At 40.3% G+C, this 23,519-nt stretch overlaps 1 protein-coding gene across 4 annotated transcripts in view; it reads right to left on the bottom strand.

The window, feature by feature from the left end:
* Nucleotides 1-23,519, bottom strand: part of LOC140479591 (A disintegrin and metalloproteinase with thrombospondin motifs 12-like) — a 569,904-nt gene that overhangs the window by 307,791 nt on the left and 238,594 nt on the right. For all 4 annotated transcript variants that reach the window (XM_072573412.1, XM_072573420.1, XM_072573430.1 and 1 more), the window contains 4 exons: nt 15,236-15,360; nt 13,251-13,400; nt 10,869-11,012; nt 4,501-4,645 (listed from right to left, as the gene is read on the bottom strand). In XM_072573412.1, coding sequence (XP_072429513.1) covers nt 4,501-4,645; nt 10,869-11,012; nt 13,251-13,400; nt 15,236-15,360 — 564 coding nt within the window. The remainder of the gene's footprint in view (nt 1-4,500; nt 4,646-10,868; nt 11,013-13,250; nt 13,401-15,235; nt 15,361-23,519) is intronic.

The raw sequence follows: 23,519 nt of genomic DNA, 5'->3' as shown, positions 1-23,519 counted from the left end.
GTGGGGGATTGGGACTAGTTAAGTTACTGCAGAGGTGACCTGGGTACCATCTCAACAACTGAATGGCCGTCTTTTGTGCTGTAACCATTCTGTGATTCTACACAAGACTCTGGTTAGACTGTGAGCATTCAAACTACAATGGTAAATGCTGAATGCATTAAAAATATTATCAAAAGCCACATATTACAACTTTCTAATACTTATGGAGACAAGGAGATGCAGTTACATCCTCAATCTCCCCAATATTTTTGTTGACCAAACCTTCGTGTGTCAGACTCTCCTGAAATGGATAATCTGTCTTGAACTAGAGCATCCGTGTTCAATAGAACTGAAATATCATGTACAGACCCAAAAAACTGTCAGCTACAATGCACATTATCACTGAGAATAACTTTACTATTTCTGATAATCCTTACTACTACTATTAAATCATTAACTTAATCTACTAATATAGTATGTAACTTATACACAATTTCCTAGCCCCTGTTAAACAGGTCCCTAAATTTTGAGCTAAAAGGCAAGAACAGTCACCAACAAGTCAAGTTATCTAGTTTTCAGTGACACCATACTTTGATTTTCATTTGGGACATCCAACTGGTTTCCCAGTGACTCTTGCTCTTTTTACATCATTCTTTTTATTCAATAATGGGTCATGAATGTCCCTGGCTATCACATCTCCAGATGTCCTCAAGAAGGTGGTAGTGAGCTGCCTTCTTGAATTGCTGTCGTCTATTTTGTTTAGAGGCACCCACAATGTCATTAGGCAGGACTTCCAGGATGTTGACCCATTTGACACTGAAGGAACAGTGATGTATTTCCAAGTGAAGATGGTGACTGGCTTGGAGGGGAACTTGTAGGCGGTAATGTTCCCATGCATCTGCTGTCATTCTCATTCTAAGTAGTACAGGTTGTAGGCTTGGAAGGTGGTATAGAAGAGCTTCGTGAGTTCTGCAGTGCTTGTTGTAGATTGTGCACACTGCTGCCACTGTATGTCAGTGGTGAAGGGAGTAAATGTTGAAGATTGTGATTGGGTGCTAACCAAGTGAATGTCTCAGATGATGTCAAGCTTCTTGAACATTATTGGAGCTGCACCCACTCAGGAAAGTGAAGAGTATCTTATTACACTCCTTACTTATGCCTTATACATGATGGATAGTCTTTGGGAAATCAGGGGGTGAGGTACTCATCACAAGATTCTTAGCTTCTGACCTGATTTTGTAGTGACAGTATTTATATGGCTAGTCCAGTTCAGTTTCTGGCCAATGGGAAAGCCAAGAATGTTGATAGTGGGGGATTCAGCCCTGTCCATGCAATTGAATAGCAAGAGGTGATGTCTAAATTCTCTCTTGCTTTAGACTTTCATTACCTGACACCTATGTGCTAACTTTCCAACCAATTAGTACATCCTGTCAGACAGTTTAAAAATTTGTTTTTCCCCGTCCAACTCTATTTTGATTTAGTCCTTACCCTCCCCTTCACTGTTTTGATCACACAGCATTGCCCTTTGGTTTGAAGGGCAGTGCTTGTCACTGGCCACTTGGGTGTTTTTCATATCTTCCTGGTGGTGGAAATTGAATAAAGATTCGTGCACTTTGTGTCCTTCACTGTGTTTTACACCTGCACACACCCACACCATGGGTGCTGGGGAATAAAAATAAGCACTACTGCACAAAAAAAAAATTAAAGCTAGACTATCTGCCCTTTGATGTGAAGGGCAGTGCTTGTCACTGGCCACTCGGGTGTTTTCCCCCATTGTGTGGAGAATTGGATCAGTGTGGGACTATGACTCTGTGTGTGTGAACACATGCAAGGACTGTCCCTGTTGCTGCTTGGGGCCTAAGAAAAAAACATAAAAATTTGTTTCCTTTTCCAGAGACACTTCTTGCAAATTGTCCTGATGAGTGCAATCTGAAAAACTTCAATGAAATTTTTTTTTCTCATCAATACTCAAAGATCTGTATTACCAAAGGACAATTTGTATCCCAATGTTTCTGATAAAGAATTTTGACATAGTGAGATTTGAAATGGGAAAAAAAGGACAAATTGGAAAGAGGCTAAAATTGATATTGTAACATAGAAAAAATACAGCACTGAACAAATCCTTCGGCCCACGATGTTGTGGCGAGAATTATTCCTAATCGCAAATAAAATAACTGAACCATCACACCCATCAATTCACTGCTGTCCATGTGCATGTCCAGCAGTCGCTTAAATGTCCCTAATGACTGCTTCCACCACCACAGCTGGCAACGTATTCCAGGTATTCACAACTCTCTGTGGAAAGAACCCACCTCTGACGTCTTCTCTGTACTTTCCTTCTAATATCTTAAAACTATGAACCCTCATGTCAGTCAATCCTGCTCTGAGGAAAAGTCTCTGGCCATTGACTCTATCCATGCCTCTTATTACCTTGCATACCTTGATCAAGTCATCTCTCTTCCTCCTTCTCTCCATAGTACATAGAAAAGTAACACTGAAGATGAAGTACTGATGTTTATCAGAATCTCGCTATTCCTTTCTTTTCCCCTGGTGGAAAATGTACAGCAATGATCATTTTATCATTTATAGCAGATTGAATTATTGATGCAGGATGACATTGAGCAGGTATGCAGGTTGCCCACAAGATTGGCTTGATGGACCAGATGGTCTTCTCTTGCCTTTCTTATTGTAGATTATATGTATTTATGTCCGCACATCATTGAAATTTTATCAAATGCTTGGCTTGAAGCTTGCTTCCATGAGTCTCTCTTTCTCTTGAACCAGGTTAGAAATATTTTCTTCTAGAAGTATGTAGCTTGTGTAGCAGAAATGATTAAATTCAATTTAAAGTGTCATAGAGGTTTGGAGAAAACTGCAACTTTACCTGGATCTACCTGCATTGCAGCAATAAAATGCATCACCCTTGCCCCAATTGGTTTTGATTTCGCTCATACTAACAGGAGCAATTAAAATGTCTGCAAATTAGCATGTGTAAAGGTAATGTGTTAAAAAAATGTCTTGTTGCTGAAATATTTATCTTGAAATGAAATATTTATCAGGACATCACAGGAGAAGGCAGAACTCATTTCTCTAATAGAGACTATTGTGAGTAACTTTCAAGAAATTTAAAATGATGTTAGTGCCTAGATTTAACAGTTGAACAATGATGAAGCTGTTTATTATAGAGTCATAGAGATGTATAGCACGAAAACAGACCCTTCATCCAACTCATCCATGCCAACCAGATATCCCAACCCAATCTAGTCCTCCCTCCCTGCACCTGGCCCATATCCCTCCAAACCCTTCCTATTCATATACCAATTCAGATGCTTTTAAATGCTGCAATTGTACCAGCCTCCACCACTTCCGCTGGCAGCTCATTCCATTCACGTATCACCCTCTGCGTGAAAAAGTTGCCCCTTAGGTCTTTTTCATATCTTTCCCCTCTCACCCTAAACCTATGCTCTCCAGTTCTGGCCTCCCCCACCTCAGTAAAGAGACTTTGGGCGGCACGGTGGCACAGTGGTTAGCACTGCTACCTCACAGCGCCAGAGACCCAGGTTCAATTCCCGACTCAGGCGACTGACTGTGTGGAGTTTGCACATTCTCCCCGTGTCTACGTGGGTTTCCTCCGGGTGCTCCGGTTTCCTCCCACAGTCCAAAGATGTGCAGGTTAGGTGAATTGGCCATGCTAAATTGCCCGTAGTGTTAGGTAAGGGGTAAATGTAGGGGAATAGGTGGGTTGCGCTTCGGCGGGGTGATGTGGACTTGTTGGGCCGGAGGGCCTGTTTCCACACTGTAAGGAATCTAAAACGTTGTCTATTTATCCTATCTATGCCCCTCATAATTTTATAAACCTCTATAAGGTCGCTCCTCAGCCTCCGACGCTCCAGGGAAAACAGCCCCAGCCTATTAAACCTCTCCCTATAGCTCAAATTCTCCAACCCTGCCAAAATCCTTGTAAATCTTTTCTGAACCCTTTCAAGTTTCACAATATCCTTCTGCTAGGGAGGAGACCAGAATTACATGCAATATTCCAACAGAGGACTAACCAATGTCCTGTACAGCCGCAACATGACTTCCCAACTACTGTACTCAATACTCTGACCAATAAAGGAAAGCATACCAAATGCCTTCTTCACTATCCTATCTACCTGCAACTCTACTGTCAAGGAGTTATGAACCTGCATCCAAGGTCACTTTGTTTAGCAACACTCCCTATGACCTTACCATTAAGTGTATAAGTCCTGCTAAAATTTGCTTTCCCGAAATGCAACACCTCACATTTATCTAAATTAATCACCATCTGCCCTTTCTCAGTCCATTGGTCCATCTAATCAAGATTCCGTTGTAATTTGAGGTAACCTTCTTTGCTGTCTGCTACACCTCCAATTTTGGTGTCATTTGCAAACTTACTAACTTGTACCTCTTACGCTCACATACAGATCAGATGTGACAAGTTTATCCATGTAAATGTCACATACTTGTTTTAATTCACAAATAAGCAAGCCAGTAACTTACATCCATTTCCTCACAGAATGTTGAGTTGGGTCCATACTGGAGCTGACATTGATGATGGACATCATATAGCACACCTGGAGCAATGGTGGGAACCACTAATTCCTGTTGAGTTGGTGGATCATTGAGACAGAAACCCCAGCCTCGACTACAGATAGAAAAAGAGAAGAAGCTTATTACCAGGAGTAAATTTTGCAGCTGAAAGATTGTCTGGTCTCATGCCCAAATTCACAATATGTGCTTCCAGCAAAACAAAAACTTTTAGCAGAGGGTGGAGATTATTTCAATTCTCCCTATAATAGATTCATAGAGTCATAGAAGTGTACAGCTGGAAACAGCTCTTCATTCCAACTCGTCCATGCTGACCAGATATCCTAACCTAGTTTAGTCCCATTTGCCAGTACTTGGTCCATCTCCCTCTAACCTTTCCTATTCATATAATGTCCAAATGCCTTTTAAATGTTATAATTGTACCAGCCTCCACCACTTCCTCTGGCAGCTCATTCTGTACACGCACCACCCTCTGCATGAAACCACTGCCCCTTAGGTCTCTTTTATATCTTTCTCCTGTCACCCTAAACTTAGGCCCCCTAGTTCTGGACTCCCCCACCCCAGGGAAAAGACTTTGTCTATTTATCCTAACCATGCCCCTCATGATGGTCATCCCTCAGCATTCGACGCTCCAGGGAAAATTGCCCCAGTATATTCAACCTCACCCTATAGCTCAAATCCTCCAACCCTGGCAACATCCTTGTAAATCTTTTCTGAACCCTTTCAAGTTTCACAACATCCTTCCGATAGGAAGGAGACCAGAATTACACACAATATTCCAACATGTCAATTATCACTCTCTCATTATATTTTATACTGAAGTGGTTGATTACAATTTATTTCTCGTGAACCTAATAAATAATACTTTTAATCTTTCTAGGCCAAACAGGAACTTTACAAGCCTGGCAATGGGGAGAAAAATCTGAATGATTAGCAGGCACTGAAACATCTCATTCAGATGAGCGTGGTCCAGTTTTTACACTACGCCACTACTTTGTCAGATGCTGCAGTAGATAATTGTTCTCCACTCTCAGGTGAGTCAGGAAACCATGACAGTCTGTTTTATCAAACCTTATGTATTTTAGTAGTGTTTGATAAGAAATCCATTTTATCATTCACAATGCATATTTCAAAAGACATCAGAATCTTAAAAATACAAGGTGATCATTTTGACCTCATTAAAATCCATGTTAAGCTGTCCGAGATAGCCATACTTCAGGGTTTCTCACAGCAACTGTTATGTCACTCCATTTTGCAAGACTGCCAAATTTAGAACTGATTATGAGCCAAAGGGTAAGTGTCAACTCACTGCAATACTAGAGTCTCCATCTTTTGTTTTTAAATTGTTAGTGCAATTTTCAATCCACCAAAACGACTACTCAGTTCTCACATCTTTTTATAAAACCCTCAGATGTTGAATTCAATCAAATGCTTTAATTTAGTTCACACTTCAAAGAATTCAGATATGATACTTGAACTATTCAAGTCACCTTATAATATCTATAATTTTCAAAAGAATGAATAAACCAGGATTGAACCAATTGAACTGCAATTTCCTGGCTCTGATCTCAAGGTTTCTAGATATTGCCAATGCAATCATTAAGATCTTGAAAATATTGACATTTTCCATAAAGAATCAATACTGTAGCACATACTCTCAGGTCTTCTTACAAATAATTTAATATCTTGAATTTCTCTGTAGCACCTTCACTAATCCTGCACATGTGCTGTGGATTACCAAATAAATTTGACAATTTGTGCAACCTTCAGGCGTCAAGACTGATACAAAAATGTTATTTGACACATCTCTACTTTCCCAATTTTTCAATTTACCATGACATTTAAATATTACCACTGAAACCATTAAGCTCTTGAAAACACTGAGATGTTTCTGTCAGAAGCCAACAGTGTAATACCTACACTCAGGTGTTCCTACAAATAAAGTTGTGTAGGAGCCCGTGGTGGACTGGGGTAGACAAAGTCAAAAATCATATGACACCAGATTATAGTCCAACAGGTTTAGTTGAAATTGCAAGCGTTTAGAGCTCCGCTCCATCCTCAGGCAGCTAGTGAGAGAGAATATATCAGAAACAGAATTTATCGTAAAAGATAATGCAAAAGGTTTATGCGAATGTATTGAACAAACCTAGATGGCTATTACGTCTCTAATCAGTTAGAATTGAGGTGCAGGTTTCAAGTGATTAATATGTAAATCCCTGCCCCAAGATAACTTCAGGCTTTATCAGAATAACGGTCATGCTGTGGAGATGCTGGTGTTGAACTGAAGTGGATAAAGTTAAAAATCACACAAACTGTCAGCTCCCTGATGAAGGAGCAGCGCTCCAAACGCTAGTGCTTCCAAAAAACCTGTTGGACTATAATCTGGTTTTGTGTGATTTTTAACCAAATAAAAGTGACACCTTAGGTCATACAATGCATCTTAGGTGTGAGGCTATGTTTCAAGTCTGTTAGTATCTCATCCTGGAGCCAGACTGGTTTTATTCCAAAGTAGGAATTTATAAAATGCCACATTGACTGGCTATCTACTGTGTATTTTCTTTAAACAAAGTAGAATGCATCTGCAAATACAAACCTGCAAATGCAATTTCACCTCATAGACTTCTGTGTGTGTGTGTATGCTCTTGAGAGAGAGTGTATGTGTGTGTGCTCTTGAGAGAGTATATGTATGTGCTTGAGGGGTGTGTGTGTGAGTGTGAGGGAGTATATGTGTGTGACAGCATGCATGTGTGTGAGAGTGTGTGTATGCTTGAGAGACAGTGTGTGTATGTTAAGGAGTATATGCCTGTAAGAGAGTGTGTGTGAGAGTGAGGGAATATATGCATGAGAGAGAGTGTGAGTGTGTGTGTATGTATGTGAGAGACAGTGTGTGTATGAGAGCAGTCAAGAACATTCAGCCTCAGATATTTGGGTAACCATCCTCCAAGGTGGACTTCAGGACAAGCAACAACACAGAGTTGCTGAACAGAGGCTGATAGCCATGTTTGATACCAATGAGGACGGCCTCAAGTGGGATCTTGGGTTTATATGACATTACAGATGACCCCACCACATTATACACTCTCTCACACATTCACACAGATCCTCTTCACTCACACACACACACACACACACACACACATATAAATCTATGAAGTGATATTGCTTTTGCAGATTTGAATTAGCAGGTACATTCTATTTTGTTAAAAAAAAACACAATCTGAAGACAGCCAGTCAATGTAGCATTTTATAAGTTCCTGCTTTGGAAATAAAACCAGTCTGGCTCCAGGATGAGATAAAAACAGACTTGAAACATGGCCTCACACGTAAAATGCTTTGTCTGACCTTTATTCTGATAAAACCTGAAGTTACCTTGGGCAGGGATTTACATATTAATCAATCAAAATCTGCACCTCCATTCTAACTGATTAAAGATTTAATAGCCATCTATATTTGTTCAATACATTCACATAATATGTATGACCTTTTAATATTTTACGGTGAATTCTGTGTCCAACTTATTGTCTCTCACTAGCTGCCTGAGGAAGGAGCAGGGGCTCTGAAAGCTTGCAGATTCAAATAAACCTGTTGGACTATAATATAGTGTTTTGTGATTTTCGACTTTACAAATTATGTAATATCTCTGTCACACATGCCCTAATCGTGTACATGTGCTGCGGATTACAAAACAAGTTTGACAATGTGTGCAACCTTCACACATGAAGACTGGTACAAAGATGCAATTTGCCATATCTCTCATTTCCTGATTTCTCAATTTACCGTGATATTTGTATTCAATTATCCATCAAAGTCTCAATCTTTAACACTACCTGCTGCAGAGGTCGTTATCCACCTTGAGGCTATCCAGTATTTATCACTTCTAATACACAGTTGATTTATCCTTCTGAGTCTTTGCTGATTCTAATCCAACAGTGTAAAATTCTGTTCAGCACATCTTGTCTGTAACCTTACGAAAATATTTCAACATCTTCATTGCAATTTGAGATTTTCATCGTATATAAGAGGGCTTAAGGAAGCTGAAGTCATAGTGGAATGGGGACCAATGTGCTCAATGTGCCTCCAAACATATTGTTGAAATTCAGACATGGGATGTAAGCATTGCTGGCAGAATCAACATTAATTGTCAGTCACTCATTGCCCTTCTGAAGGTGGGAGCTACCTTCTGGAACCACTGCCACTTCAATTAATTTGGGGATGTGGCCATCACTGGCTAGGCCAGTCTTTCTTGTTTATCCCTAATTGCCCTCGAAAAGCTGGCAAGCAAGTGCCTTCTTGAACCACTGCAGTCAGTGGGGTGTGGATAGACCAACAAGGCTGTTTAGAAGGGAGTTCCAGGATTTTCCCATTGTGACATTGACTCAGTGTTTTAGTTCCAAGTCAATATGGTGTGCAGCTTGGAGTGGAACTTGTAAGCACTGGTGCGCCCAAGCATCCGCTATCCTTGTCCTTCGAGGTGGTAGAGTTTGCAGATTTAAAAGGTGCTGTAGAACAAGTTTTGATGAGTTGCTGCAGTTCATCTTTTTGATAATAGTGGAGACGTGTGGTAGATGGGGTAACATTCAAGTTGCCGTTTTGGTCTGGATGATGCCAAGTTTCTTGAGTGTTATTTTTGGCTTTAACAATATGTCATATATTTGGGTATGTTATAGAGTCATACAGTCACAGGGATGTACAGCACGGAAACAGACCCTTCGGTCTAACTTGTCCATGCCGACCAGATATCCCAACCCAATCTAGTCCCCTGCCAGCACCCAGCCCATATCCCTCTCAACCCTTCCTATTCATATACCCATCCAGATGAGTTTTAAATGCTGTAATTGTACCAGCCTCCAACACTTCCTCTGGCAGCTCATTCCATACACACATCACCCTCTTGTGTGAAAACGTTTCCCCCTCTCACCCTAAACCCATGCCCCTCTAGTTCTGGTCTCCCCCATTCCAGGGAAAATACCTTGTCTATTTACCCTATCCATGCCTCTTGTGATTTTATAAACCTCTATAAGGTCACCCTCAGCCTCCAATGCTCCAGGGAAAACAGCCCTAACTTATCCAACCTTTTCGTATAGCTCAAATCCTCCAACCCTGGCAACATCTTTGTAGATCTTTTCTGAACCTTTCCAAGTTTCACAACATCCTTCTGGTAGGAAGGAGACCAGAATTCCACACAATATACCAAAACTGGCCCAACCAATGTCCTGTACAGCTGCTACATGACATCCCAACTCCTATACTCAATACTCTGACCAATAAAGGAAAGCATACCAAACGTCTTCTTCACTATCCTATCTACCTGTGACTCCACTTTGAAGGAGCTATGAACCTGCACTCCGAGGTCCCTTTGCTCAACAACACTTCCTAGGACCTTACCATTAAGTATATAAGTCATGCTAAGGTTTGCTTTCCCAAAATGCAACACCTCACATTTATCTGAATTCAACTCCATCTACCACTCCTCAGCCCATTGGCCCATCTGATCAAGATCCCGTTGTAATCTGAGGTAACCTTACACTCACTAGAATTTTTCCCATAGCAAAACATCATTCTTAAAGTTATATCCTTCTGCAAGAACCACCCAACATTCGTCACAGCCCCCTGGAGAATCCTTATTCACAAAGGTAATACTTCCAATTAGCATCTCTTGACTGTGAATTGCCTCACTCCCTTGTTCTGGTAATATATCCAGTCCTTCCTAGTTAATTTCTTATTTTGTTTGACATAAGTGTCAAGAAGAACCTCTTGTGCAGCACAGTGAGAAATACCTTGTTCGTACCCATTTTACTGCATCTATTCCATTCTGTGCCTCTTCATTTCTTTCCATTTTGTTTGCCAAGCAATCTTTGTAAAATCTAAAACTAACGTTAAAATATTTAATCTCCTTGTGAGGGCTGCACCAAATTTCATCCCTCCAAAATAGTTAGCCACTTGTTTTTAAAAATTAAATCCTGTAAACATATGCTATTCCTAGCATCACCTATGATGGATTTCTTGAGCTACAATCGAAATGGAACATGAATCACTGTTAACTGATTAATTGTCCTAACTTGCACCATCCTCAAGAGTCAGCATCAATTAACTCATCATGCTCTGGTCCTTCCATGTACAAACCATCTGATTTAGTCAAACAATTCTAAGAAATTCTGTGACTTTATTACTTCATCCTCCTTGTTTTCACCCTGTACAACCATCCAATGTCATGCCACAACACAGAACAATTTTCAAATAAGGCCATTTGCAAAGTGAACTGAAAATGAAAATGATTCAATTCAGACTACACAACGGCATAAATTAAATAAATGACTCACTCCAGAAAACGTGTGATGTAATCTTTGCTGCAGTGAGACCATATGAGAGGAGACTGATCATATTGTAACTGCCGAGACATGATAAAGTGATTCTTCTCAAAGGGTTCACAATCATTACCCTGTCCATCATGCTGGATGCCAAAACTGTAATAACAATAATAATTGTACATCATCAGCCACATCACTAGGAAGCAGTGCATTTCTATTCTATTATACTTCACATTTTATGCATAATTTTTGAAATAAATGTTACACATTTCAATTCTGATGAATAGTTTAAGAGGCATATATCCAAAGGTTACAGCGTTATCAAAACTGTAATCCCTCGGCCAGCTGCAAAATTTCATTTAGAAAATCACGATTGAAATATCATTGTGAAAACTGTGTGCAATGAATGGATTTATAACTCACATACTACGGTGATGTTTTTGCCTATATAAATTCAGATTAAGAGGAGGGACATTGTGACACCTAAGAACAAATCATTTGTCCATCCCATCTCAAGGAGCACTGCAAGGACCTGTTAGAACCCAAGAAAGATTTGAAAGTGTTACAAAATAAGTACCACAAAGAGAAGAAAATATTTAAAAAACAGCATTTTGTTTTCTGACGAAGGGACAGTGACAGAACTGCCTGAGATGACACTTCAAAAAATGTAAGATTGTGAGTACTTAATGATTATAAGAACCGAAAAAAATAAGAACTAGGAGCAGGCGAAAGCAATGCTGCCCCTTGAGCCTGCTCCACCATGTAATACAATCATGGCAGATACCATCTCAGCCTCAACTCCGTTCTTTAACACATTATTAATGATAAATCTATCTCCTCCTTATGCAATGTCTGAGCATCCACCGCACTCTGGATAGTGAATTCCACAGCTTCATGACCCTTTGAGAAGTAATTCTCTGTGTCTGCTTTAAGTCTGCCACCTCTCAGCCTAAAATATGACCTCTTGTTCTAGACTGCCCCACAAAAGGATATATATGCTCGACGTCTACTTACTTTGATAGCTATTTTAGTCTCATCTGCAAATTTAGCTATACCACATTCTATCCCTCATTTAAGTTATTAATACGGATTGTTAACAGTTGGGCTTGGGGACCGAACCCTGTGGTACCCCACTACTTACAGCTTGCCAATTACAGACAGATGCATTTATCTCAATTCTCTGCTTTCTGTTGGTGAGCAAACTCTCCATCCAAGCCAATTTGTTACCCTTGACCTCATGTGATCTTACCTTGTGTATTAATTATTAGTGCAGCAATCTATCAAATGCCTTCAGAAAGTCCAGATATACTACATCTACAGGTGTTCCATTATCCACATTGCATGTTACACCTTTAATGACTAGCAAATTAGTCAAATACATTTTAGCCTTCATAAAACTGCTAATTCCAATGGAGTCATTGCTATTATTGCAAAATTATTTACTACTGAAAGGGTCTCACAATATAATGTTCACACAGGAAAGTATGTGAAGGCAACGCCATGTAAAGGATTCAAATGCAGAACTTTTGAAAGTGAACCTGCAGCCCACTGATACATCACATTCTGTCAGAGAGAACACCTGATTTCATGAATTTATATTTTACTTTGGTCTTAAGTTTACTTGATCTATCAGTTTTCTGATTCATAATATATCGCCCAAATGGCAATCTAAAAAATATTAGCCCACAACAATTGAAATTAATTAACCTGGCTTTCGCATATTTCACACGCTTTTCTCTCCTTTACATGCTCTCTGACTGGAGCATGGTTTCACAGGTAGAGATTGATTTCCAATTCTCATTCATAAGAACATAAGAACTCGGAGCAGGAGTAGGCCATCAAGCCCTTTGAGCCTGCTCTGCCAATCAATAAGATCATGGCTGATCTTTTTGTGGACTCAGCTCCACTTACCTGCACTCTCACCGTATCACTTAATTCCTTTATTGTTCAAAAAAATCTATCTTAGCTTTAAAAACATTTACTGAAGTAGTGTCAACTACTTCACTGGACAAGGAATTCCTGAGATATACAACTCTCTGGGTGAAGAAGTCCCTTCTCAATTCACTCCTAAATCTACTCCCCCCTAATCTTGAGGCTATGCCCTCTTGTCCTAGTTTCACCTGCCAGTGAAAACATTCTCTCTACTTCTATCTTATGCAAGGTTGTTGGAAAATTATTTATGTACCAGAATTGTTTCAGTCTAGTGCGTTTCTGTTTTCCAACAGCAAATCACTGGCTGACAAACACGTGTGAAAACCTTGGATTTTAATTCTTCTTGGCCACAGAGGTCAAGTGTAGCATCTCAATCACTGCCGTAATGAGATCGGTTAATAGCAAGCAGTTTCCCAACCTGTGGAAATGAACTATTCTCTCTGCTTATAAAGGCTGAGGTACCTGTGACCAATCTCATGTGCAATGGTAAATGCCACTGGTAAGCCAGAATCCTCATTAATGTTGCAATTTCGAAGCGGTTGACACATTCCTGACACATGTGACAGACCTAGTGTCTCACAGGGACGATTCATTCCAGCACAGAGATCCATCCTGCAATTAAACAGCATTTAGATTAATTTAGTCATTTTAACATAAAGCATCCTGAGATTGCTGGGTTGACAGAGATTAAGAGGCATGCTGCTATTAATGCCACTTTCTACATGAATGTTATATAATATCCAGCCAATATCATTAGTAACTAGCAAAAACACTTACAAAACATACTCTAGCAGAAATCATCTTAAACAGGTGCCTATTGAAATGTGAAAAACTTAATCCTTTTTTAAATCTACCATTTGCATGATAAAGTTTGAAGCCGCCCAAATATTTTTATTAGCAGCAGGTACAGCATGTTCAAAACAATTGCAAAAACATTTTAATCTTAAAGGAACACTTTCTGATGCTTTATTAAAGTTATCAAAGAATGTGCATCTCAGTAAACAAAAGACACATATGCCAAACAAACACTGCTGCAAAACTCCATAACAGTTGACTCTGGATCCCCATTGCACAAGAATAGAAATATTTTTATCCAAAGTAATTACTTACATTTAAGTAAAGCATGGGAAGGAGGATTCTTCTTATAAACATTCAGACATGCTGGATTCTAACGAGATCAGCCAGGTGGACCTCATAGAATATAAATTCCCTGTCTGGGGCTGTTAATCTGGGATCCCTGGCTGACATAGATAAACTAAAATGCCCCTGTTCACTCTGAGAGCTAGCTCTGAGGAAGCTGGCTTTGAGGAAGCAAGTACTCTCTGCATACAAATAATGGGTAATTTGGTGACAGGATAGCGACATGTGTGGAGTTATTTCAAAGGGAACTTGGTGTTAGGGACAATGTGTGGGGTGAGGGTGCAAGATAGTATATGGGACTCAGACTCTACATGTTCCCTGTATGGAATTTTATTTTCAAACAGTATGTTTCATTATTGACAGGTTCCTTGCCCAGAAAATAGTGCGATGTGTTCCTGACTGGGCAAGAAGCACTTTTCAACAAGCCACAGAAATGAATGAGTTTGATTTCAAACTGGGAATTCAGTCTCCACAGAGGATCAAGAAGCAGGCAACAATGAGTGCATTAGGGGGCAGTATTGATGTGAGAGAGGTTTGTGGTGGGTATCCAGAAGAAGAAAAAAAAACTCCCCCTCTTCCTGGTCTACAAGGAATGCAGTGAAGGCATTTAGAACATAAGAACATATGAACTAGGCACAAGTGTAGGAAATTCAGCCCCTCTAGCCTACTCCACCATTTAATACGATCATGGCTAATCTCATGCTGCCTCAAAATCTCCTGCCTGTGTTCTACACCTTTCCACTGTTATTAATTAAACGTTGGTCCATTTCCTCCTGAAGTGAATTAATTGCCACAGTGTCCATCACAGTCTGGGATAGTGATTCTTTGAGAGAAGTAATTCCTCCTCTTCTCTGTTTTAAATCTGCCAACCCTTACCTTGTCCCGAGGCTGATCTGACCTTGTTGCACTTCTCAGGTTTCCTCTAGTCTGGAAATGCTGGCCAAACATTGCCCAGCCTACAGAGCAGGTGAAAACCAAGCCTGATTAACTCATACAAAATGCTAACCCACCTTCTGGGAAAAGATTTCATGCTCATCACATCTTTAAGACCATTAGCTATCTCAGCCTTAAGGCAGTTAAGATAATGGAATCAATTTCCAAGAGTTTACATCTATCAAGACAACCTGCAGGTAGCAAGTATGCATTGTGATGAATGCCCTATAATCTGTATCCATAGTCAATCATGCCAATTCTCAGACCATCATAAAAAACTATTTGTCTTTTAAAGATCAGTCTTCTGTGTTACTTCATATTTTCTTAGAATATATCCAAATGCTCATTATTCACATTTTTAAAATCAAACTGACCTAGTCAACAATACAGCAATGTCATGGTGATGTGGAGTGGAGTCGCTTTTAGGATTCACATTTCTTTGCCACTTGCAGAAACTGGAAAGAGTATGGTCAGCGTGATGAATGATTTTTAATTCTTTCTGAAAAAGGTTTAAACAACATTATATCAGAAGCAAAACTGTTAGTCAAGACATTGTTTTGCCACATATTACAATATATTTAAATGAACTCCATAGGATGGACTATGACCAGAGAAACATAGAAGCACAGAAAATAGATGCAGGAGTAGGCCATTCAGCCCTTCAAGCCTGCACCACCATTCAATATGACCATAGCTGATCATGCAATGTCAGTCTCCCATTCATTTTCTCTCCATACTCCTTGATCCCTTTAGCTGCAAGGGCCATGACCAGTGCCCTCTTGAGTATATCTAATGAAGAGAATTCCACAGGTTTACAACTCTCTGAGTGAAGAAATTCTTCCTCATCTCAGTCCTGAATGGCTTACCCCTTATTCTTAGACTGTCGCCCCTAGTTCTGGACTTCTCCAACATTGGGAATATTCTTCCCGCATCTAGCCTGTCCAGTCCAATCAGGATTTCATATGTTTCGATGAGATCCCCCCATTCTTCTAAATTCCACTGAGTACAAGCTCAGTTGGTCTAGTTTTTCCTCATATGTCAGTCCTGCCATCTCGGGAATCAGTCTGGTGAACCTTTGCGGGATTCCCTCAATGTCCTTCCTCAGATTAGGCGACCAAAACTGCACACAATACTCAAGGTGAGGCCTCACCAAGGCCCTGTATAAGTGCAGCAAGACATCCTTACTCCGATACTCAAATCCTCTCACTCTAAAGGAGTGCATGCCATTAGCTTTCCTCACTACCCGCTGCACCTGCATGCCAACCTTCAGTGACCGTTCCACCATGATACTCAGGTCTTGTTGCGCCTCACTTTGTCCTAAACTGCCAACATTCAGGCAAAAATCTGCCTTCCTGTTTTTGTGACCAAAGTGGATAACCACACAATTATCCACTATTGCATGCGCCAAGTATTTGCCCACTCAGCCAGTCAGTCCAAGTCACCCTGCAGCCTCTTAGCATCCTCCTCACAGCACACATTGCCACCCAGCTTAGTGTCGTCTGCAAATCTGGAGATATTGCATTCAATGCCTTCAAAGACCACAGAACAGTACTGCACAGGAACAAGCTCTTTGGCCCTCCAAGCCTGTGCTGACACGTTTTGCCCTTCCATACTAAAACTGTCTTCACTTATAGGATCTGTATCCTTCTGTTCCCTTCTTGTTCATGCATTCGTGAAGAAGGTAGTCCTAAAACTGTGAAGTAAATTAAATTTTGTTCTTGTCGGATCTCTTAAAGTGATACATGTTTTGTTGCTTATGTAGTGTTTTATCCCATGTTAAAGCCTAGCAAACAGGTCAGGAAATGCAAAATAAATCACTTGAATGACATAGCTTCGTGAGACTCCTGGATGTTTCCTCTGGGAGCTCCCATCACTTCATTGGAGATCATATAAAAAACTTGATATCTTTATTTTGCATTTCCTGACCTGTTTGCTAGGCTTTAACATGGGGTAAAACACTACATAAGCAACAAACAGGTATCACTTTAAGAGATCCAACAAGAACAAAATTTAATTTAATTTGCAGTTTTAGGGACCTTATTCATTGTCCCTGCTTCAAGTTCATAACCTTATTGCCCTTTGTTAATGATTTACATCCAATCCCTGATGAATCCTGCTGTCCTCTTTAGCCCTCTACTGCTGGATCATGCTTTATAGCTGGCCTGACAGATTTCAAATTCAGTCTAAAAAGTGACAGCGTTGTTGGTACTCAAACACACAACTTGCCAACTGAATTTGATCAATAAAATGCTTTGTCATCCCATCCACAACATTGGGCAGTTGTTGCAATAGTTCTGCTCAGTACACTGAGAGAATAAAAATGAGGGCCAATGTTTCACACAATCGAGCTCAAACTAGGATTTCTGATAGTCAAGCTTTTCTTGTAAGAAGCCAATATGGGGATAATACAAGTGCAGATACATAGAGACAAGAACTTTACAGGGACTGAGGTTGGTGCTTTTCTTCAAAATGCACATTGAGATGTAAACGCTCTTTATAAATAGGGATGAAAACAATAGTCTACAAATGATAGCAATCTGGGAAATTCCAGATAATTCCAGAGAAACACAGGAGATTGAAGAAAAAATATGGGGATGAATTTGCATTCCCATTCAAGGATGCATAGTTGGGAAAACGCTCACATTCTCTAGCACAATGAGGAAGAAAGGTCTCTGGACTGTAAGATCTTCATCTCAGTGGGAAATGAAGGTTAGCAACTGAGGTCAAGTCCACTGCAATGCAAAAAGTTCATTACAACCAGAGAGGGGAGACAAGCTGTGGGGAAGGCCTGCCTCAGTGATTTGACCATTTCTCTCAGCAACGAAATAAAGAGCAAAACAAAACCGTTGTCCAGCCCACACCTCCCTATCCCATTGCCTGGTCACCTGATGCCCCCAACTCCCATGACCCATCATAACCTCCAGGCCAATCTATGCATGTCTACCCACCTGTCATCATATCAACCGCCCCTTTATCTGCTCCATACATCTTGTCTCTGTGCCAACGTAATGTCAACTCAATCCAACCTATGATCCTACCTACCAATCTTTGCCCTTACCCTAGCCAATGCTAACTCACGCAAGGGAAGACCGCAAAACCCATGCTGAGACAAAATAAAATCATATTTTTACATGTATGTCAATGAATTCGCTGTTTTGTTTTAAAAATATGCTCCTTTGTTGATAAAAACCTGGCTCAATATATTTTAGCAATTTTATTTATAACCCTAATTCAGGCACCTTTTATGAATTAGGGCTGTCAATCAAACTGTAAACCAATAAACATCTCATTGAGATAATGGAAGGTTATGGAAATAATCATGCAATGCAAATCCTATGAAGTCAGCCTGCAGGCTCTACCAACATACACAGTGAAACAGTTTATACTAACTTTATTTTACACTGTAGACAATTCTTTATTCAATACTTTCAGGATATATAATTCCCTTGACAGCTTGAAAACTCCAATAAGTTTGACTGTGTCAATGAGTTCATTCACTTTTTAACATATATTCATGTCCAGTTTTACAAACTTAAAAGAACTTGGCCTCTTCCAGAGATTACCTTGAACCTAACCAGTGGGACACCTTGCACCTTCAAAACGGTATCCTGTCCTTCTTAAGAACTGTAGCCACTTTCGAGTTTATCCTCAAAGTTCTAAAGCTCAAAAGTCACATTTTTTATATCCTACTTACAAAAATTTGATCTGTTTGATAGAAGCTACATTTTAATACCTACAGCTGCCTTCCTAAACCAAGGCTGTACAAACTATAACCTACCTCCATTCTCCACCATTCCTTCAGCAAGAATAATGGCTGTAGAATTCAAGGATAGGATTTTCCAGAATTGGTCTCCAACATCTCTTTTGCTAAGCCAGAGACTCTCTCAACCTTTACAAAATTTAAGGCCGTAATCGATCAATTAAGAGAAAATTTCTATGGCAGAATTAGACTTGACAAGAGACCAATATAATTCTAACAGAAGTCTTCTAACCAAAAAGACAGTCTTATCTTTTGTTTCTTTGGATCTGATATATTTTTTGTTTCATTTCAGTTTGAATAGATAATTCAGTTTCAAAATTATTCATCTGAATAATAACTCTGACAACTGGGTGAGGTATCAGAAAGCTGCTTGCAGCACTGGAACCATAGAAAAACCTCAGCCCCTGTCAGCAACAACAGTGTAGGGTAAGGAAGATAAGAGCATAAGAATTAGATACACAGCAGTAGGTCTTCAGCCCCTGGAGCCTGTCTGTCATTCAGTAGAATCATGGCTGATCTGACATGCCCCAGATCTACTCTCCTGCCCTTTCCCATTAACCCTTGACACGTGCACTGTTCAAGAATCTATCTCAGCATAAATATACACAAAGGCTCTGCTCCTACAGCTCTCAGTAGCAAGGAGTTCCAAGGACTCTCAACCCTCTGAGAGAAGAAATTCTTTATATCTGTTTTAAATTTGTGCCCTTTTATTATGAGAATATGCCCTCAGGTCCTCAGCTCTCTCATAAGGTGAAACATTCAGTATTTACTCTGTCAATCTCCTTACAAATCTTTTATGTTTCAATCATTCCTCAAAATTCCAGTTAGTAGAGTCCCAAGTGTTTTCTCACAAGACAATCCCTCCATACCAGGGATCATCCTAATGAACCTGCTTGGAACTGACACAAATGAAATGATATCTTTCCCTAAATAAGTGGGCCAAAGCTGCTCATAGGACTCCAGATTTAGTCTCACCAGCACCTGGCACAGTTGTAGTAAGATTTCCCTCTTCTTATACTCCAAATCGCTTGAAATAAGTGCCAAAATTCCATTCACCTTCCTGTAACCTGCTGCATCTGTGTGCTGACATTTCTGTGTTTCATGCACAAGTACCCCCAAGTCCTTTTGTGTTGCAGCATTCTATTTTCTCCATTTAAATAATTCCTTATTGCCTTGGTTTCCCTTCCAAAATAAGCAACTTCACATTTTCCTACACTGTACTCCATTTGCCAACTTTTTGCTCACTCAATCAAACTATATTTTTATGCTCTAGATTAGCTACGGGAAATGCTTGGTGACAGGGACAGAGTAGGGGGTGGATCTGGGTGGGATGCATTCAGGGGGTCGGTGTGGAGTCAACAACCAAATGGCCTGCTTCCAGACTGAAGGGATTCTATCACTCTATAATGCAATGCTTATATCCCTCTCGCAACTGGCCTTTCTATCCATTGTTTTGTCATTTGCAAATCTGACTGCAATATACTTGCTTCCTGCCTCCTAGTCATGAATTTATATATATAGTACACAGTTGCTGGCTCAGCATTAATCCATGCAGCATGTATGTTTGGACTTCAAAGGTTTCCATGGTACACAATTTTGCTTCCAGACAGGAATATTTAAAATCCCTAATGCCTGGCACATCTCCAGTCGAGAAAGCTTGATATAATTTGATAGTTGTTGCATAAGTCCTTTACTTACAATTAATCACTGAATAGGGGGAGTAGATTTAGGCTAAGATCATTCTTTTGGCATTTTGGTTGAACTTAATTAATTAGTAGCTTTTAACAAGCTAATCATTCTCCAATGATAGTATATATTTATTAAGACTGAGCTAGATCTGCTTTGTACATGATCATTTAAATTATATTGATATTTTTGCTGACTACATTTTCCTGATCAGTAGTCCTGTGAATAATAAGCAATAATATCAATGACCAAATCAGTTTTAATTTAGTGTAAGGCCATTTCTTTTAATGTATGCCCTGGTTGCCTTTCACTTTCACATAATTCTGGAGTGCTGTTGAAGTCCTGCCAACCCAGGTAATGTTGCCTCAGTTAGATTTTATTGCATAAGGTAACAGTGCTGAAACATTTAACGGTACATTCATCTCCACCCAATCTGATGAAGGCAAAAGCACTTGTGTGTAAAACAACTAAGGATCTTAAGGGATAATTTTCTTCATGGTTAATGTAAGTGTTACTGCACAGAAGTGTGTGTTTCGGAGCTGGTGGACATAGGATGACATTTCCCTAACTTCACAGCCTCAAGACTTTTAACCAATCACTCAGTTGTTGGCAGGCAAAAGGCCTTTGCCGTCCACAACTGACACTCATCGACAAACTAATCAGCGATTTTTGACAGCTGCATCTCCGTTTGTGCAAACTCCTTTGCTCCAGTTCATTTGCAAACCACATTTCAACTACTTCTCAAACTACCAACCATGTAAATTGTGATGAAATAACTGAAGGATTATCCAGTGAGGCTTTGTGGGTGGAGCTAAGAAATAAGAAGGGGATGGTGATGCTGTTGAGGATGTACTATAGGCCCCCAAATAGTCAACGGGAATTAAAAGAACAAATATCCAGGGAGGTTGGGGAGACTTGCAGGAGCAATAGGGTTGTCATAGTCGGGGATTTCAATTTTCCTAACATATACTGAGACTGCCAGAGCTTTAAAGGCTCAGATGGGGTGGCATTTGTTAAGTGTGTTCAAGAAAATTTGGTCAAGCAGTATATAGAGGGTCCTATCCGGGAAGGGGCAAAATCCAACCTTCTCTTGAGAAATAGGGCAGGATAGGTGACTGAGGTGACAATACAGGAGCACTTTGGGATCTGTGACCATAGTTCCATTAATTTTAAAATAGTTCTGGAGACGAACAAAGCTGGTCCACAGGTTCAAGTTCTAAACTGGGGCAAGGAGAATTTCTGTGGAATTAGATGAGCTTGCAGCAATTGATTGGAGTAGTTTGTTTTTAGGCAAGTGGGAGGCCTTTAAAAAGGGAGATAGCTGGAGTTCAAGATCTATATGTTCCTCAGAGGGTGAAAGGCAAGGTTAGCAGGAATAGGGAGCCTTTGATGACAAGAAATATTGAGTCTTTGACCAGAACAAAGGAGGAATGGCTTAGGTATAGGCAGCTAGGATCAAGGGAATTCCTGGAGTATATAGGGGATACAGGAGTTTACTGAAGAAGGAAATAAGGAGGTGAAAAGAGGGCATGATATAGCCTTGGCTGAAAAAGATTAGGATGAATCCAAAGATGTTCTTTAACTATATTAAAGGAAAAAGAATAACTAGGGACAGAATAGGACCCATTAGCCACAGGTGAAATCCTCGAAGACTGGAGGGAGGTGAATGTTGTGTTACTATTCAAGAAGGGTTGTAAAGAAAACCTTGGGACCTATGGGCCAGTAAGCTTAACATCTGTGGAGGGTAAGTTACTTGAGAAGATTCTGAGGGATAAGATGTACATGCATTTGGAAAGACAGGGTTTGACAGGGGAAAGACAGTTAGCATGGCTTTTGAATGGGAGATCATGCCTCACAAATTTGTTTACAGTTCTTTGATGAAGTCAGCAGGAAGGTTGATGAGGTGGTAGACATAAATGGCTCCCATATGGATTTCAGTAAAGCCTTTGATAAGGTTCCACCTGGTAGGCTGCTCTGGTAGGTTGGATTGCGTGGAATCCAGAGGGAGCTGATAAATTGAATACACAGTTGGCTTGATGGTAGGTAGCAAAGGGTAATAATGGAAGGATGCTTATCGGACTGGAGGCCTGTGACTAGGGGTGTGCCTCAGGGACAGTACTGGGCCCATTGATGTTTGTTATCGATATCAATGATTTGGAAGAGAATCAGATTCCTGAAGAAGGGCTTATGCCCAAAACATCGATTCTCCTGCTCCTTGGATGCTGCCTGACCTGCTGTGCTTTTCCAGCAAAACATTTTTCAGCTCTGATCTCCAGCATCTGCAGTCCTCACTTTCTCCTCTTGGAAGAGAATGTCCAAGGCATGATTAATAAGTTTGCAGATGACACTAAAACAGGCAGTATTGTGGACAGTTAAGAAGGTTATCAGAAATATTAGCAGGACCTGAATCAGCTGGGGAAGTGGGCCGAGAAATGGCAAATGGTTTAATATAGATAAGTGTGACATCTTGCATTTTGGAAAGTCAAATGAAGGTAGGAGTTTCGTGGTGAATGGTAGGGCCTTAAGGAGTGGAGTGGGACAGAGGAACCTCAGAGTTTGGATGCATGGTTCTCTGAAAGTGGAAGCACAGGTAAACAGAGCAGTGAAGAAGGCTTTTGGCACACTGACCTTCATCAGTCAGAGCACTGCATATAGAATTTGGAAAGTTATGTTGCAGTTGTACAGGATGTTGATGAGGCCGCACTTGGACCATTGTATTCACTTTTGGTCACCTTGCTATAGGAAGGATATTATTAAACTGCAAAGGGTGCAGAAGAAATCTACAAGAATGTTGCCAGGACTCAATGGTCTGAGTCATAGGGAGAAGTTGGACATGCTACAACTTTTTTCTTTAGATCGTAGAAGACTGAGGGGGAATCTTATAGAAATGTATAAGATCATGAGAGGCATGGATAGGGTGAATGCACTCAGTCATTTTCCCAGGGTTGGGGAATCGAGGACTAGAGGGTATCAGTTTAAGGTTAGAGGGGAAAGAATAGAAGGGAACCTGAGGAGCAAAGCTTTTACACAGAGGGTGGTACACATGTGGAATGAGCTGCCAGCAGAAGTGGTTGAGGTGGATACATTAGCAACATTTAAAAGGCATTTGTACAAATACATGGATAGGAAAGGTTTAGAAGGATATGGACCAAGTGCAGGGAAATAGGGTGAGAATGGATGGACATTTTGGTCGGCATGGACCAGTTTGGGCT

This window comes from Chiloscyllium punctatum, chromosome 1 (genome assembly GCF_047496795.1).
Source record: "Chiloscyllium punctatum isolate Juve2018m chromosome 1, sChiPun1.3, whole genome shotgun sequence".
Classification (NCBI taxonomy): domain Eukaryota; kingdom Metazoa; phylum Chordata; class Chondrichthyes; order Orectolobiformes; family Hemiscylliidae; genus Chiloscyllium; species Chiloscyllium punctatum.
This window is presented reverse-complemented; position numbering and strand designations above follow the sequence as displayed.